Source organism: Ambystoma mexicanum, chromosome 7p (genome assembly GCF_040938575.1).
Source record: "Ambystoma mexicanum isolate Mex_15411 chromosome 7p, UKY_AmexF1_1, whole genome shotgun sequence".
Taxonomy (NCBI): domain Eukaryota; kingdom Metazoa; phylum Chordata; class Amphibia; order Caudata; family Ambystomatidae; genus Ambystoma; species Ambystoma mexicanum.
Window position 1 is genome coordinate 671592517 of NC_090939.1, and position 17775 is coordinate 671610291.

The following is a 17775-nucleotide window of genomic DNA, read 5'->3' on the forward strand; positions in this document are numbered from 1 at the left end:
CGGGACCTGGACCGATCACGACGAGAACGATTCCCCTTGTCCGAGCGGGACCTCTCCCAAGAATCGTGCCGACCACCCGAGCCCGAAGGCGTGCGAGCGGTGTCTCTCGACCAATCACGACCGACCCCACTCTGAGGCACAGACGGACCGGTGCCCTGCGATTCGAGAATCGCTAACATTTTCTTCCTGAAGGAAGCCCATTCCGCCGGCGTCGCCTGCTTGGTAGGGTAAGCGACCTGCCGACGGGCGGAGTCCTCGGAAGAGGACGGGGAAGGCCACCGATGACGGCGCTTCCGGGAGTGCCTCGAAGAAGCAAAGGAGTGGCGGAACCGACTCCGGGACCGAGACCCACTGGACTTCAGACAACGACGCGGAGAGTCGCCTCTCGAATCATCCGTCAAAAGCCCTGCAGACATCGACTTCCTTGGCTTAGACACCTTACCTACCGATAACTTCTTGCGCTCCCGCAAGGCTTTAGACGTGAGCGACTGGCAGTCGACAGTCATCCGTGTCATGGGCCTCCCCGAGGCACCAGAGGCAGGCGTTGTGCAAGTCCGTAACCGACATCTTGGACCCAGTCTCTGCACTTCTTAAATCCCAGACACGGGTTGGAAGACGAAGTAGACATCCTTCACGAAGAAGAAACTTCACAAAACGAACAGGTTCGAAGAACCGAGAAACAACAGAAACTCCAAAGAGTCGAGGCGCTCCGAGATTCCCGAAGCGAACATGTTCGTGGGAAAAAAATGGAACTGAGGCTACGGGCGTCGTGCGTCCTACTTATAACATCCAGTGACGTCGGCCGTCGGAGGAGGTCCTCGAGGGCGGCGTATCGACGCAGGAAGATTTTCCGAAGCAGCACAGCTGTGGTGATTACTGTCATATATATGGAATACCTCGGAGGACCCAATCCCCCTCGAAGTAATGATACAGGATGAGCAGAACGTGAAGTCTACTCTCCATGGGAACGGACTGTAAACCAGGAACATAAGACATACATGGAAAGTGATGAAAATTGAGCCATCCTAATACTGTCTGTTAAGCGTAAAATATCCCCCCCCCCCCATTAGCTTTTGGCATGTGGTCAATGTCCGTTGTCACCTAACCATTTTTGGTTCAATGGTCTACTTTGATGCCATCTGTGCATTATTTTTAGTGTCAAAGTTGAACAAAAGCTACTGGTAGAAATAATAACTTTTAGATAATATTGAGTTTAGCATCCAATCGATGGCAAAGAAAAACAATCAAGAGGATGACCATGCGCAAGGGATCATGGGAGATTTGGGATAGAGTGGCAGGCACACCCCTTTACAAATTCAATAAGCAAAGACAATACGCAACTCTGTGCCAACCGCGAGATGGTAGCCTGTGCAAAGCATGCAAATCTAAGCAGATTCACAAGCCTCAGACATTTATTTCACACGTTATCATGCACATATTTTCTATGAAACAGAAGAGGTATTGTATTTATAACTATATAATAGCTAGGTCTTCCGGACAATACATTTGGGGATATGGGATAAAGTCGCTATAAAAATGTCAAACTACTATCATTACATGTTAAGAGCTTCAACCACTGGAATGGTTACATTTTGTTAGCCATTTCTTCATAGGCCCATCATGAGGTTAGGATCACTAAGGACTAAAGGATAGTGTAGTCTACATTCAAGCATCATATCAAAGGAAGACACCATCAAACGGGTGGTAAAAATGATTTACTATTGAAAACAGGTTTACTGTGCAGCTAATCATCAAGACAGTAAGCAAATATTTACAGGAACATAGCAATAAAACGAAACATACAAAAGTGAGCGGTGCTGTGAATTAGGAGTACAAAGATACATACATTCAGCATTTCCAAGATTAGTTTTACACAAAACGTTAGACCAAGTGTGCGTGTCCTGTACGATTCAGAAATGTAAGAGAACATGTTTAGTAACAAACTCATCTACCAACTTTAACACATGTTTCACTCATGTTAAATTCATCCAAGCACATGGAAGGTTACAAAAAAAAAAACATTTAAATGCCCACCAACATTACATTTCTCTAGAAGAATGGAAATCACAAGCTTTCTAAACCAAGTTCCTGCAACAGGGATTCATTCATCCTGCAGACTGAGCTTCTCAATCCGTTGATAGCAGAGAGACCAGTACATCCACAGCCCTTCAGCAGTTAAGAACATTTGCATAGTTAAAGTATATTAACAGCCTTCAATGTAAACTGTACCACAACCACTTGAATTGGAAAAATGTCAAACTGTTTTTGTATCTTCATCTTTGAAGAAAAACAAGCATGTAGTAAAACATCTCAGAACGCCATTTCCACTTGGAAAAAGATATCAACTTTCTCACTAGTACAAATTAAAGTGCTTCAAAGAAGCTGGCCATATTTTAATCAAAGCAATCTTCTTAAATAAAAACACATGGTTCCTCAACTGGATTCCATCAAACGAAGATGCAAATAAACAGTAAATGCCAAACATGTACAAAAATGCACACACCCCTTAAATCTAGAAATATATTATGAACCTGCATTACCAAAACAACAAAAATCTTGCATAGTACTAGACCATTCCATCTGTAACAAACACAGAGAACTTAAAAAATGTATTTCTGCACAAACAATGGCAATTTGGGAACCATTCTACAGATTTATAAATACAAAGTGAAAAATGTACAAAGCTGGGCACAGTAAAGAAAACAACCAAAACATTTTTAAAATTAAACAAGTGGACATCAGTATGATGAAAGTCTTTTAAAAACTTGCACAATTTATCTCATTAAGCAAACACATGATATCCGTTCCCTCATTAGAAGCAATTCAGTTAAGAAACAAATGGGAGAAAAAGCTAGAAATTGGCCAAATACCCAGAGAGCAGTGGTACATACAAAAAACAGAAGCATTTTCTAGCATTCAACTAAACGGAACATAATTGTAAACACAAAGTCTACTACGAAAGTAAAACTCCTTCCATCAGGCTAATGCCCCACAAATATATGAAGATCTTCAAATACAATGCAACATGTTTTTAGGAACCATGGTAAAGGTGGAGCATGCTCAGGATAGTTGCATCATACTTCTGTTCAACCTTTACTAAAGAGGAGTGCTCGACAACACTGCTGAGATCTGGCAAGCTTTCTGCTGTATCACCAAACCCATGATAGTGTCCATAATGCATAGTGTCTCCAGCACCCTCGGCCCACAAAGGTCTTTGTGGGACACAGCTGCTTGGGCTGCCATTGATGTGCAAAGACCCACACATATCAGAAGGGGGAGGGTCTCTCTGTGGTTCTTCTACAACATTGCTGCACATAGTGAAGAGATTTTCATGTCCATTTGAGACAGAGAATTGTGGTTTTAGTCCATCACACAACTCTTTTTGCTCAGGTACTGTAGTCAACATTGCATGTTTGGTTTCCATTTCAGAGTGCTGCGTGGTGAAGTCAAATTGTCCATTGATGGCACGCTGGTTTGTCAATACCTTCAACTGAGCGATACCGTAACTCGAATCTGCATTAAGAAATATATGAGTCACCAAACATAAGCAGGGGAAAGCCACCAACATAACTTTTGTTCAGCAGAAAAAGACAATATTGCTACATGAATTATATGTTTAGTAAGCATTATGGTGTGAAACAAACACTTATTGAATTTGCAAGACTCTGCTGACCCTCATTAGATAATTTATGATTTTGGTATAAAACTAATCCAGGTTCACCTCCCTAATCATTCGAAAAGAATGACATTTCTATAACTAATTGACATAGTTACATAATTTGAAATAAGGTGCAATAAAGGAGAGAAGTTCTATATACAAGACCCTGGAAAGAGCACAACTGTAGGCAAATTTGCTGTGTGCATGGATACCATTTCAATTGTTAAAGAATGAAATAAAGGAACAGCTTTCAAAAGTGAAATACAACTGATGATCTTTACAGGGGTCAACCTCCCATAATAAGTGTCTACAAACACAATCTATGTGGATTAAAACCAGAATGACACGAAATAATTGAAATGGTCTTGGTTTGTCGTTTACCTTCCATTTGTTAAGATACTGGTTACCTTACAGAACTGCATTTTCAATGTCGTGCTGTGCTATAAGCTACACTGTAACAGACCTATGTTCTGAAACACATCTTTCCAACCTACCAAGGTGTTGCCATAACAGTGTTTCTTGTTGCTGTTCAGCTAAACCTCTTGTTGTTTGGGATGGGTCCATTAAAGGGGAAAAAAAATGTTTCTTGGAAGGTGTGCTAGGGATTTTTAAACCAGATTTACAGCCTGTGAAACCGTTTAGCTTGGCAGCGAGGAGACCAGGTCTACGTGGTGGTATTTGTTTTAACTTTCAACTAAATTAACACTTTTCCACAATGCTATTCAATGTTGCATCTAAATGGTTAGTCAGAACCAACACCCAGATATGCCAGATAATGCCTCATAGGTTTCAAAAGGAGTGGTTTTGCTAAAACGAGATCAATTTCAACATCTAGCCTTCAACATTTTTTAAGATCGTAAGCTTTAGTCCCAATGTGAAAATCTAAAAAAAAAGTGCTCAAAGAGATCCTCCTGCTCGCGCTTGCAGAGGATATGGAGTCTTATAGAAAACTATAAATGCTGCAAAAGCAAATTCCTCCAGTTAGCCTGCATGCATAAAGAACACTACTACACAGACACTTGGGGAAAATAAAGCAATAGCTACTGTTCAGACTGGCAAAAACTATGCAGAAATACGAGCTGTACAGGCAATTGTGTTTAAATTGAGTCTGAAGACATAAGCAACATGGAAAAACAGACAGCTAACAAAATATTTTAAATTAAAAACTAAAATCCCATTCAGCTACCTCATCAGGGGTTCCAGATTACATTCCAGCCCCACTGAGGTTTAAAATGACTTTGATTTCCCAGCCATTGGACTTTGTGATGCAGGGTCCATGACTTAAGCAGCTACAGAAAAAATCAAAGGCAGTTACGATGTTTCCTCCAGATGAAAGCATATACAAATGCACGTCAGGGTTAGACATACTCAATTGATTAGTTTGCGGTAGACCTCAGTATGTTGTTGCAAGAGGCACTGGTATTGCAGTAATTGACACATGAGAAGTGCCTTTTTCTATTCAAATATCCAACAAGGAATATAACTCCTCCAACCCCATCAATCTACCCAAAAAGAGCAGTTTGCTAGCAATAGTAACCTTGTAACAGTTTGGCACCAACGCAGTAGTTTCCTGTTGATATGCAGAAAAGCCCCCAAGTGAAAGCCTACAGAAATTGTACAAAATGCAGAAAATAAGAATCCCCAAAACAATCTGGTGAGGCTTTGGGGAGGATCACACTGTTGCTTATATGCAGAGAAGGATTTGTGGAAGTGCTAACGCAAATGTAGTGTCAGAACACTTAAGCTCCAATAAAAATATTAACATGTCAAACGTAAGATACTGAAGCCATAGATTTGATGGTTTAGGTCTCACAGCCAGAAGTGGAGTGGAACAGAGACGGTGGTTGTCAAAGAAACAAGTGCCTGAATAAGTCTGCTAGAAATAATATGCATATTGATTGATGCAGCGGCAAGGTGTCTGCATTGCAGAAACAGTGTATATTTCGGTTTCTTTTGGTCCAACAGAAGACACATTCTTCTGGAGTTGAGAGTCTTCAACAACATGAACACTGGTGTTGCTTACTGGAACCACTCCTCCCCCACCTTGTGGATCTGCAGACTCCGTTTCAATATTCATATCCTCTTCGTCGTCGTCAGGACTTCCATTCGCCATTGCAGAGAAGCCATTCATGCTCTCAGCTGTAGAAAGAAAAATATTTTTTCATGTAGTTATGAAAAATGCTAGCATTTATACATACACAGTGACCGTTTCAGCTATATATTTTCAGTCTAGCAAGATATGTCAACGCAAGACCTCAGCTATGGGCAATAGGCACTTTCCCTTCCTGCGCTTCCCTGAATGCATCTTCGGAAGGTCAGTCTCACCTTCAGTTTTAGCTCTCTTAACACCAACAGACTCCATCTGCTGAAAAGACCTCTTTCGACTAAGACCTCCAAAGGCATTAGGGGAGATCTTCTGGTCACCACCATTGGAGAGCCCATTGGTATAGAACCCATTTAGCTGACAGTTCTGGAGGTTCAAGAGAAACTGTGCACAGTCTTGGAAGCCCTGGGTATGTGCAAGATCTGCTGCCGTCAAGCCACTGGCATTCCTCAAGCTGTACAACAGAAAAGCATCAAGTTAGACACAGTCATTGGTTATTTTGGCTTCTCACAACTAACTGTCTTGGGGCGGCGGTGATAGTTTTACAGAAATGTACAGTTTAAGCCCTTATCTCAACTTTGACAAATATATTTAATATTCTTGCCATTGATTTATTAGCAAAAGTCTGAAGAACCTGAAGTTATGCACACTTCAGACATAAAATTATGTATCTTTACATCATGACCTAGAACGCTAATCTTTCACAACAGCATTTTAAAATTAAACATCAAGGACATCGTCCATGGCAGCCCAAGGCTTAAAAACATTCTGTACAGCAACCAAATTCCAAGATGCTACAAGACTGTGCAATGCCTACTTCAGGTTTCCAGATAGTTTTCATTTTCAAAGCTGTGACATCATAAGTAGGAGACCTTACATTACGGAGAGCATTCATTGTAGTAGCTGTTAGAAACTTGTGAAGAAGCTGAAACTTAGCTGGAAGTCCAGGACACATACTTTCAAGTACAAGTGTTGCTTTTATGTCCCCAATTTCCCCAAATACAACTCCGATTCAAAACTCCCAAATACCAGCCAACAAAAGGTTACACATATACAGCACACGAGTTAGAAAAAGTATCCAAACAAAATTATTTGAATGAAACGTTTTGAAACACATATTTGGGCAGAAATGTGAACATATTGCTTTAGCTAAACACATTTTTATTAAGAATCCACATAACGAAACTAAGTAAATTATGCTTTCAGGCATTAAATAATGCTAAAATATAATTATTTGGTTTGTGAATTGTGCATCAATCTCCGAAGAAGCACTCCATTTCCAGAAGAGCAAAACAGGTAAAGGTAAAACTAAATAAAGAAATATGAACGGGAAGATTTATTTTTTACTGATTGTGCAGGATTTACAGAATTTACGTCAATCTCGATGGGGTCATGTATAGAAGCTTGCTGTCGACATTGGCAAACAACTAACTAAAGGATATGAACTTGCATACTGTAGAACATCCAAGAAAATCCAGTGTAAACTAAGTAAAGCAGTTTGTAAAGTCCATGTACTGCAGCATAAAGAGTATTTCCTCTTGATAAAAAAAATGTGTAGACAACAAGAAAAATAATAAAGCTTGCTTTGAAGCAAGAGGATTCCCGGAAGTCAGAAAAGTATTGTGAAGAAGGAAAAGATACCTTTAAAAACAGGAAGAAAAAAAAAAATAAATAAAAATAAATAAACACCCAAAGGAAGGTCCTCTGGGACTGTACAGCATACGGACATGAAAGGCATAAAGCGGTTCAATGGGTAGAAAGATGGAAAGGCAGCCTTCTCAGTTTCCCACAGCAGAGTTAAAAGGTCACAGGGATAGTTTCCAAGGGAAGGCCAATCGGAAGCAGACACTAAAAATAGTAATGGCCCCAAGAAGCCCAACACTAGTGTAAAGACACTCATTACCAGTGTGTGCATTGCTACAAAGTGTATTTCAAAAAGTTACAATAAACACTTCAGCAGAATTGTGCCCACTGCTCACTCCACATTTTGGTTCTTAATCCTTTTTTTTAAAAAACTCATAGGAGACCAAGTCAGGTACTGAGGCTAGATGCCAGTATACAAGAAACAAGAGCATCAAAATTAATTTACTGTCAATTAACCGTTACATTTATAGTGGCTCTCTTCCACAACCCAAGGCAAGATCCACAGGTGGGCTGGCAATTCTATAGACGTTGGCTAGGCTCCAACTAAAAAAGTTGGGAAAAACTTGACAAACTAAGCCTCCACACTATAGCTGCAAACAAGCGAGCCCAGCTCATAGAAAACATGTGGAACAGCCCACCTGAGCGCAGCAACTCAGTGCGAGTATTCTTGACGTACAACGTGTGCTGCTTTTGGATTGGTGAATGCAAGCAAAGACCTAGTCAACCACTGCAGCAATGGAATAGTATTCTTTGTAGCATTTCCACTGATTTAAATCCAGAAGATTGGGAAAGCATTTTGACATATTTAAACAAGACATTTGTGAAGCGTGCAGGTAATCTGGAAATCTTCAAAGGAAGAATAAACACCTTCAGTAGACAGGGTAGATGTGTAAAAGTACCACCGTCTTGAAAAAACAGTTTGCAAGCAGACCAATTGACAGACTGAGCAGAATTAACAGCTAGCAAGGCTATGCTCAACATGTTTGGATTGAAAATTACAAGGGGCTCCAAGGGGTTTGGTTTAATGCACCAGTGCGTTCATAACCATGTCGTCATGGCACGGCAAAGAAAAGACCTTGTACAGGGTCTGTTTACCCCCAAATGTTCTGGTCCCCGATTTAATCCTTTCTTAGCTGCCATCAGAACCCTGGCATTGAAGGAGAGAATTTTGAATTGTCTGAAAGCTAGTTTAGGAAAACAACCCGGTTAAGCAATAGAAGGGAGGATCGAAGATTAGTGGTCCATCCATAGACCAAAGATATGGCTGAAGATGGCAATTTCCTTGGCAATGAATATAAAATTAGCACCACTCTGTTTATCTATCAGAGATTAGAAAAATATCTTAGCTTATAAGCAATTTCCAGATGACAATGGATCAATGGAAAAGAAACGAAGTATAGAGTACCTATTGTTCAGCTTGTTAGGAAGGTGTGCCCTATGGTACATCCACCCCCTGTATGCTGTGAAACTACACTTCTGCCTTGAGGCCAACAGCTTGGTCCAGGGGAGCATCTACTGCAATACGATAAACTGCCATGGCTCAGCATCAACAAGTAATATATGGCATAATCATTTCAGAATACCCTACATGGACTCCTGCAAAGTCGGACTTCAATTTGTCTTCTCAACTATTTTTCAAATACTTGCAACATGTGAGAATGGAAAAGGATGGCACCCTATCCTCATTGTTTGAAAGCATAAGTATGAAGTCTGCTGTTTCAGTGTTGGGTTTTTGTTAAATGTCCCAAGGGGGAAAAAAAAAAAAACAGGAGACCCAGTACAGCATATCTTTAATAGATGCAAGATATTGGTGTACCCATCTATACAGCTAGAGATCTGCACTTAAAAGAAGAAAAACAAAACAGTACTAGGCAGGGGGAACCAACACCGACTTGCACCATTTGAACCTCACACCACCTGGCCCAAGAGGTTAACACGGAGGGCCACCCCCTCGTACCAGAGTTCTGTTGACAAAATGGAGGTCTGCCACATGGTGAATGACTAGGACCCACACCATGCAGATTATTGTGCTGCATTGGAGCTAGGGTTCCTCAACTGCTTCTTCAGATGTACAGTTCAATGAAGGGTGCTTGTGGATCACCACCCTTACTTATTGGAGCTCCCTGTTCCAATGCAGCTATTAAGCAGCTCTTGCCTCTTCTGCCTGCCCCAAAGCCACTGGTTCTTTTAAACATTACGGAGGTGACGGGAAACTATAGGTACAAATCTGCTGCAGGAATCCCTTCTTTGGGACTGAAACGCAGTTTTGGCAGCATTTTGTGCAATAGGAATAGATATGGCTCTGATGCTGCATGATTTAGCCATGGAGCCCTCTATCCAATTCAAAGAGCATGCAGCAGGAACACTGGCCACCAGGGGGCGCACGGATGATCAACTTCCCTGTGTGAGCTCTGTCCTCAAGAGTCCGTAAAGTGACCCGAGCCCCCACATTACAACCCCCCGTGAGATCATAACAGAGCAACGCGCATCGGAAGACTCCCCCCCCCCCCCCACCACTATGAGAAAACCCGATGAAAAATCAGACAATGGAAACAGGAGAAACTACCGACTTAAGTTTCCCGCGGGTGAAGGAAAGTAAGAACGCAAGGAAGGGCAAAGCTCCAGCAGCTTAACGCCGAGGATCTGAGGGCAAGCCTCCGGGGTTTACCGCATACTGAAGAGTGCACCGAGACCCACCCCTCCCCCTGGATGCCTGGAGTTGATGCGTGGCTGCTGCAGAGTACAGGAGCCTACAGCGACCACCCGGAAGCCCCCACCCCCACCGCCTTGTGTGCCTTTCCCCTCAAGTCCTGCCGGAGCATGCAGAGGACCCCGCTGGCATCAGAGGTGGGTCACGCCTCCCCGGCCACGCGGCACACACAGCATTAAGAGCAGCTGGGACCGCGCGGCACAGAGGCCCTGGTGCCTGCGACCCGCTGAGGAGAGGCTGCCTACAGCGTACGTGGCCGCGGTGCAAGTGCTGCAGTACACGCTGCCCACCAGAAGTACACAGCACAAAGTGGAGTTGGGGCATGCAAAACCCAGGCCCCCTACACCCGACACCCCCCCGCCCTCCCCAGGGAAAGCAAGACACCAGGGCATGGACCCACCACACAGCCCCGGGCCTGCTCATCCATCTGTGCGAGCGTTCCTCACACAGAGTGTTCCCAACGAGCCTTCCAACACAGCTAGGCTACATCGGTTTAGGTCAGGAGCCAAACCCTAGGCCCAGAAACAGAAGCGCACTACGCAAGGGGGGGAAAAGGACCCCACCCCCAAAGACATCACAGACAACTCTCCCAACAAGACCCAAGCCTGAGCGGATCTCAGGACACCCCACACCAACGCACGTGCGAAAGACTCAAGGCCACCTTAGAACCCCCCCCCCCCCGCAGACATCAGACACACAGTCTGATCCCACAGGACCCACGCCCTACCTCCCTGGGAAGGGTGCAGCACAAACCAGCGTGAAGAAGCTCCCTCAAGAGGGTCTCGGCTACGGACAAACTCAACAGCACTGTAGACCGCCCAGAGAGCCTCTATACCAGCCTTCCACCATCACAGTAGGCCGCACACCACCCAATCGACCTGCGATTATTTTTGGGCCACCGAACCATGCAGCGGCACAGAGGGCAAGGCCCCCAAATCAGGGGCGTGTGCCTCCTCTGACCCAAGAACTGCCTTATGAACGTAAAGAGCAAGCTAGCCAGATACACTTACACTCCACCTCCCCCGGCCCTAACACCATAAAGCCATAATGTCAAAAGACACAGCGGAAAAGGGAGCATCTGCCACCAAGGGCGATATCGCCACCCTTTTGAACGAAATAAAGATCATGGGAGCCTATCTGGGTGGCAAGATAAGATCACTCAGAGAATGGACAACATTGAAGAGAGACTATTCTCAACCCCTTCCAAACTACCCTCGATTGACACCCCTGAAACCCAAATGGACCGGAGGATACGAAACATCGAAAAGAGGGAGGAAGAGATACACCTGAAGATGGACGATTTAGAAAACAGAAAGAAGAAACAACCGAAGAATCGTAGGAATATCGGAACACGAGGGAGAAACAGAGGAAGACCTAAAAAAAACACAATACAAAATATCAAATTTTGACGGCAGACGAGGACATTGATGAGCCTAAAACTGAACGGATACACAGAGCGGGAGGACCACCTGGCGGCCCAAGATCTGTCCTCACCAGATTCCATCGATACCAAGACAGAATTAGGATCCTAGAGAAGGCCAGATCCGGCAGGCCCCTCACATTGGGAGTAGCCCAGATAAGTCCTGAAATATGGTTATCTTCGCTCACCTTAGCCCTGAGGCGTGTCTGCAGCTCCCTGACAAAATGGCTCAAAGAATGCATGCGATACAGGTAGGGATATCCTTTCTCCCTCACCTTTGAACACGGAAGCAGAAGGATACTGCTGCGATCCAAAGAGGAGATCAGAGACTGCATCTCAGACATCTTCGGAACAGGTCCAAGAGAGGGGGGGAGGAGATGAAACCAAACAGAACGGAATGCGATGGGAGCTCCAAGGCCCAAGGAGAAAAAGAGTGAAGGGGTCAAGAAAGTACAGGCGAGGCAATAATAGACCCGAAAGCGGAAAATTAAGATACATTCCACGGAGCTACATGTTAAAACGGACAACTGAAGAACCCGATATGGGCATTTACCAAGGAAAAGGCGTCACACATGCCCCTCCATATGGGTACAAATAGATAAAGTGCCCCCCCCCTGAAGTAAGGGAGGGGGGACGGACTGCCGATGAAGAGACCGAAAACTGCATGTAATGTTGCACTTGTTATTGTTAAGCTATAAGATGTTGGAGGGGAGGGGGATAGAAGGGGGCTCAAATTCACAAGATGGTAATTATGATAAGGACCGTGAGGTAACGGTCCCCACCGGTGGTCCGACATTGGACTGAACACTTCTACCTAGTCCAATGCGGACGCCACCAAGAAACGATGCAAGCCCTCATTGACGCACCGAAGCACGAAGAAAAGACACAGAGGGCAAGGGGTATCACGTTGGATGCCTCAAAGGTGAGGGAGGTGGGAGGGTTGGGGAAAACACCAAAGTTCAAGACGGCCACAAGCGCTTACCAGAACATCGCAACTACCTTGGCGCCCGACAACAAGAAACGGGACCTGAAGAACGTATCGAGAAAATACATACGATTGATAATCACAAAACGATAAGCGGCAGGCTAGGCACAATAAAAATTGGCACACTAAACATCAAGGGACTCAACTCTGGTCACTAGTGTCCAGAGAATTCAAAAGGGTGAAGCTTGACATACTCTTTGTGCAGGAAACCAGATATACGAGGGGAGAGGAAAGAATGGTCCTTTATGCTAAGACAGGCACCGAACACTGGAGCTCCGCTACACTTAAGAAAGCCGAGTTGGCATTCTGATCAACAAACAGCTCAGTTTTGAAATCATGAAAACCTGGACAGATGTAAGCAGCAGGGCTCTCGTACTGGTCAGCAAGATACTATAATCACGCTTGCATCTGTATGCAGTCCATGTAGTCCAGGTTCTTGCAACACATAGTCCCTAAAATCATGCTTGAAGCGGAAGGCGAAGTAATCATAGGAGGCGATCTTAATATGTGGATAAACCCAGCGATGGACAGACAAGCCGGAAACCCCAACACCCTCCACTCCACCAGAGGCCGGTCGCACACAAGTAATAGAAATGATAGATGCCTACAAACGTAGACGCATGGCGTCATATGAACCTTCAGCAAGCAGGCTTCACATTCTACTCGGCGCCTCACGCCACATATAGCATAATCAAATATGTCTATCTCACCCCGGATCGAATTGCGGCGATGTCAATATCCAAAATATCACCTATAAGATGGTCAGACCTTACATGGTTACAGTCGCTCTCAACCGTCTGGCGCTCCCACACAGAAGTTCAAAATGGTGCTGCAACGAAACTCTATGGAAAGACACGATATTCCGAGATCAACTCAAGAATGACATCGACCAGTACTTTGAGCAGAATACAGGCGAAGTTTCGCTGAACACGCTATGGCAGGCAGGGAAAGCCACATGGATGGGGATACTCATCAAGGAACGAGCAGCAAAGAAAAGAGAACGGCAACTCATAGAAACCAAGCTCAGAAATGAAATAACCCAATTATACTACATCGCTCAGTCCGCCGGCCCCGATAGAGCCCAAAAAAATAGGGGAAGCTAGCAACAAGAGAGGAATTGTCTCAACTGGAAGTGGGCCAAATCGTACGCTAGCTTCAATACCTGAAACAAAAACAATACGAGAAAGGAGACAAGGCAGACGCCCTGCTCGCCGCCAGACTTAGCGGGCAGGGTAAAGAAAGATGGGCGTCAGCCATAGAAAGTGAGGCAAATTTCGAGCGTAGATTATCCCACGAGCATACCAGAGGCCTTCGCCAGCTTCTACGAAAAGCTATACACCTCAGACTCCACATCACACGAGCAAGCAATCACAGAATACATGAGCAAGATATCCCTCCCAAGCCTGCCCCTGGACATAGCCAACCATTGACGCCTCCATCACCAGCTAATAGATAGAAGAAGCAATCAAGAGACTCCACAGGGAAAGCCCCCGGATGGCTATGCAGCCGGCTTCTATAAAACCTTCATTGACATCCTCCTCCCTTTCATGGTCGAGCTCTTCAATAACATCCTCCAAACCGGGACCGCCCCTGAATCCTTCTCCGAGGCACTAATTACAGTCATCCCTAATCAAAAAAAAAAAAAAAAAGAGCATGCAGCAGTATCAGCCTGAAAAGGCTGAGGAAGGGACAGAGATTGAGGGCGTGGTCCATTTTGTGGTATATCAACCCCAAATTAATTCAGAGCTGTACCCACTTGGGTGGGCAGCACATGGACGAGGGGACTGCCAGGAGTGTGGGTTTTAACTAGTCTCGGTGAGGAACCTGCACTCTGGTCATTCAGTGTTACCCATGCTAAAACAAAGAGGGGACTTGGAGCCCATTGTGTGGTAAGAGGCGAGGCAGGGTGAGGCAAGCAAACTTTACAAGAAATAAGCTCCAGGCACATGGCTTCATCAGAGAAGATAGCCTGCTGTGCTCCCAGAATTGAATATGTGCAACCTAGCCTGGCAGAGTTGGAGCGGTGAAGGGAACAATACTCCCAACTGCTCTGAGATTATGCACACACCCCCAAAACACACAAAAATCAAACAAGTAGATGAAAAAGCAGAGGCGAGATCTTGTTGCAAGAACATAAACCCCAGGCTGCATGAGAAAAAGGTTGGTGGTAGAGGGGTGGTCAGGGTGCTGAAGAATTATCAGAGGTCCTTAAACCTTAGTCTCCCCCCCCCCCCCCCAACTTAACATGCTACGACTCAAGATGTCCTGTAAAAAGCCACATAAATTGTTCAGGCAGCATCAAGGCATGTGCCACTGTGCCCCGATATAGAAGCGTTAAACCAAAGAGATAAACTAGAGTGTGAAAATATGAGAACACAATTGTAAGATTCCTTTCTACTTCAATCTGGCAGGGAGCTAGGAAGTATTTCACAGTGAAACTTATGCTTAAAGATAGCTACACTATAAAAACGGACCCGATAATTACAGCTGCCTTTGTTGAGAATCTCCATACAAGGGACGATAAATCGCAACATTGCTGTGTGAAGGCAGAGGATCCAGAAAAAAAAGAAAAAGATGGACAGCATCTCGCAAAACGGATTGGGGAAGGAAAGAAGCCAATATGAGCAAGACTTTGGTTGCTTGATCCTGCTAGTATTTGGATAAAAACACTAATTTCAAAGAGTGGAAAGGCAGAGGATGCAGATTAAAGTATTGTTCAGCACCAGCTCAACCTCTAGCACCACAACATAGCTGAAAACTAAAAAAAAAAAAAAAAAAGTCTTTGGATGTTAAGGAGGCGGTTTCTTGCACTGATTGCAGAATGTCAAGGTGGGTGGGGATGGTGTTTTAGCAAGGATTAAGAGAACATTAGTTAGTAGGGTATGGTTGTACTAAAAAGCTATACAACAGCTACATATAAGATGCATAAATATATTTGAGGTGAAAACCAATAAGAAGGAATGTTTCAAGGCAGTGAGAATAGTATAGATTTCAGAATCTGGTGCCTAGAGGTCCGTATCGGGTTATGGACAGGCAGGAAACTAACAGGCTTTCAACAAGGAAAAGTGCTGGCATAGGAGATTCGACCGATGGCTATGATCTTTATGTTGCAAGGAACGTATTTAGCTCTCATCGGACACTACTCGATAGTTAAAAGCTGGGAAACCTTGATTTAATATACAAAGTGTTGCAAAATGTGTACACACATGGTAACATTTGTGCTGGTTGCACAGATGGGGAGGGCTGGCATTGGGATAGAGACCAGGCAACTGGCTGGCTTTAAGGTCACACAATTTAATGCATAAAAAGCTCAATGTTGACATTGTAGACCTTTGTCAAAAGAAGAGAAACTGTATGCAAGGCTGGATGCAACTGGTCTAGCAATTTCAGCACCATCTTACTCGTGCTTTGCTGTGAACCGCAAGACCAGGGCTGCATTCACAGTCCAATACTTTGGTGGGAGAAAATGTAGCTCAGAGAATGGCCTACAATAAAGTGAACTAAAGAAAGGTGTTTCTAGAAGAGCAGGAGAGGCACCAATCTCAAATGATGCGTTTGGTTGGATTGCATATCTTGCTCACTGTCATGATGAAAAGGATCTCTTTAAGAAGTGGATTTCAGATTGCAACCATTTCCAAGGTTCTTTTAAATAGAATTGAGAGACGGTCTTATCAGTGCTGAAGACCAGGCCCAGAACTGGAGCGCATTTACAGCTAAAAGAATGCAGAGGACTCTGAATATTTATTGGTACAAGATGGAGACGCTGTTGCAGGGATCCAAATCCTGCCAAGCCAAGGATTGCCTGCTAGGTAACAAACCACACTGGAGGTTTTTGAGACCAGCCACACTAGGTGAAATCTGTGGTCCGGAGCTAGAGTGTTGGGGTAGATGGATTTGGAAGCTGTACTAAAAGTGTATTGTATGCTAGGTTAGGGTCGTGTGACTTGCAGGAAGAAACCAAAGAGGGTTGGGCTTATATTTGCAATGTCATGAGAATTGTATGTCTAAGGCGATGGTGCTACAGCGAAGGCAGCCTATGAGATTGTGGGGATTAGATTTCCTTATATAGGGACAACCCATTTGTATTTTGGGTAATGACTTGTAAAGGAACATGAGGGAAACGTGGAAGTGTTTTAACTGGTCTGGAAATGTACATATATTGCATCTGTTCTCTAGTTCAGGGAGACTAGGGTTAGTTCAATCTCCAAGGAGTTGTCTACCCTCTCTCCCAGCTGCCGTTGTGAAATAAACTTGGTTTAACGACAATGTGCAATTAATTTCTTGTGAGGTGGGATACTTTAGAGAAGTCCGTCCTGACAAGAGTGAGGCGTGAAAGTTGTGGCCGCTTGTCCCATTGTAGACACTGAAAGATGGCGAGCTGCAAAAACACAACTACCCGGGAGAAAATATAACTGAAATGGAAAGCTCTATATGTCTTACAAGGCACTCAACTTCTAGGTCGAAAAGTTAATTTCAGGTGCACAGTCTATTTTCTAGTGGCACTGCATTTTTCAGTTTTAACAGCGGTCAAGTAGCAGCAAGGATTCATTCGAACATGGCTCTCTACAGGAATCAATTTGAGGGTTCATTCTGGAGGCTAATGCAATGACTAATTAAACAATATGGAATATGGTCTAGTGAGTCTTAAACTGTGTTAACCAAGAGGGAAGGGGAGAAAAGTGAAGACTTCTGACTCAGCTTAAAAAGGAAGCCGAGGCCACTAAATATTTTTGTAATGGAAGCCTTGTGTTAATAGTAATTGCTCAGGGACTGCCATTAAGGACAAACGTGAATGCTAACTAGAAGCAACGCGTAATGTCTGGTGCAAACTCCAAGGAGAACTGAAGAGGGTAGCATTGAAAAATCTTGCAATACAAATGGCTCCTACACCATGGATCAGAAAAGTCTTTAAGCCAATACGATACAGTGATAAGCAATTATGTGACATTCTTGAATTTGCCATGATCCAATCTGGAACAAGCCAGTCATCAAAATAAATGGCAAGATAATTTGGTGGGATTCATGGGCCTAAAATCTTTTTTTTTATTGTTTTGAATAAATCTAATTGAGACAAGAAATGAACAAATGGAGAGCTTAATAAATGTCCAAGATTTGATCTGTCCTAAAGTGAACTGTAGAAGTACCACGCACTTCTACACCGAGTAGTAACGCGGATAGGCAAATGAATTGGCACACGGGGGGAGACAACCCGTCTAAAAAATACTGAAATGAAAACCCCTTTGAAGTCCCTCAG

At 44.0% G+C, this 17775-nt stretch overlaps 1 protein-coding gene across 3 annotated transcripts in view; it reads right to left on the minus strand.

Annotated features, from left to right (window-relative positions):
* Positions 1 to 1698: 1698 nt before the first annotated feature.
* The window catches only part of ANKRD10 (ankyrin repeat domain 10), a 302983-nt gene continuing 286906 nt past the window's right edge, over positions 1699 to 17775 (minus strand). For all 3 annotated transcript variants that reach the window (XM_069636764.1, XM_069636763.1, XM_069636765.1), the window contains 3 exons: positions 5984 to 6216; positions 5702 to 5797; positions 1699 to 3513 (listed from right to left, as the gene is read on the minus strand). In XM_069636764.1, the coding sequence (XP_069492865.1) occupies positions 3032 to 3513; positions 5702 to 5797; positions 5984 to 6216 (811 nt within the window). In that variant the 3' untranslated portion in view covers positions 1699 to 3031. The remainder of the gene's footprint in view (positions 3514 to 5701; positions 5798 to 5983; positions 6217 to 17775) is intronic.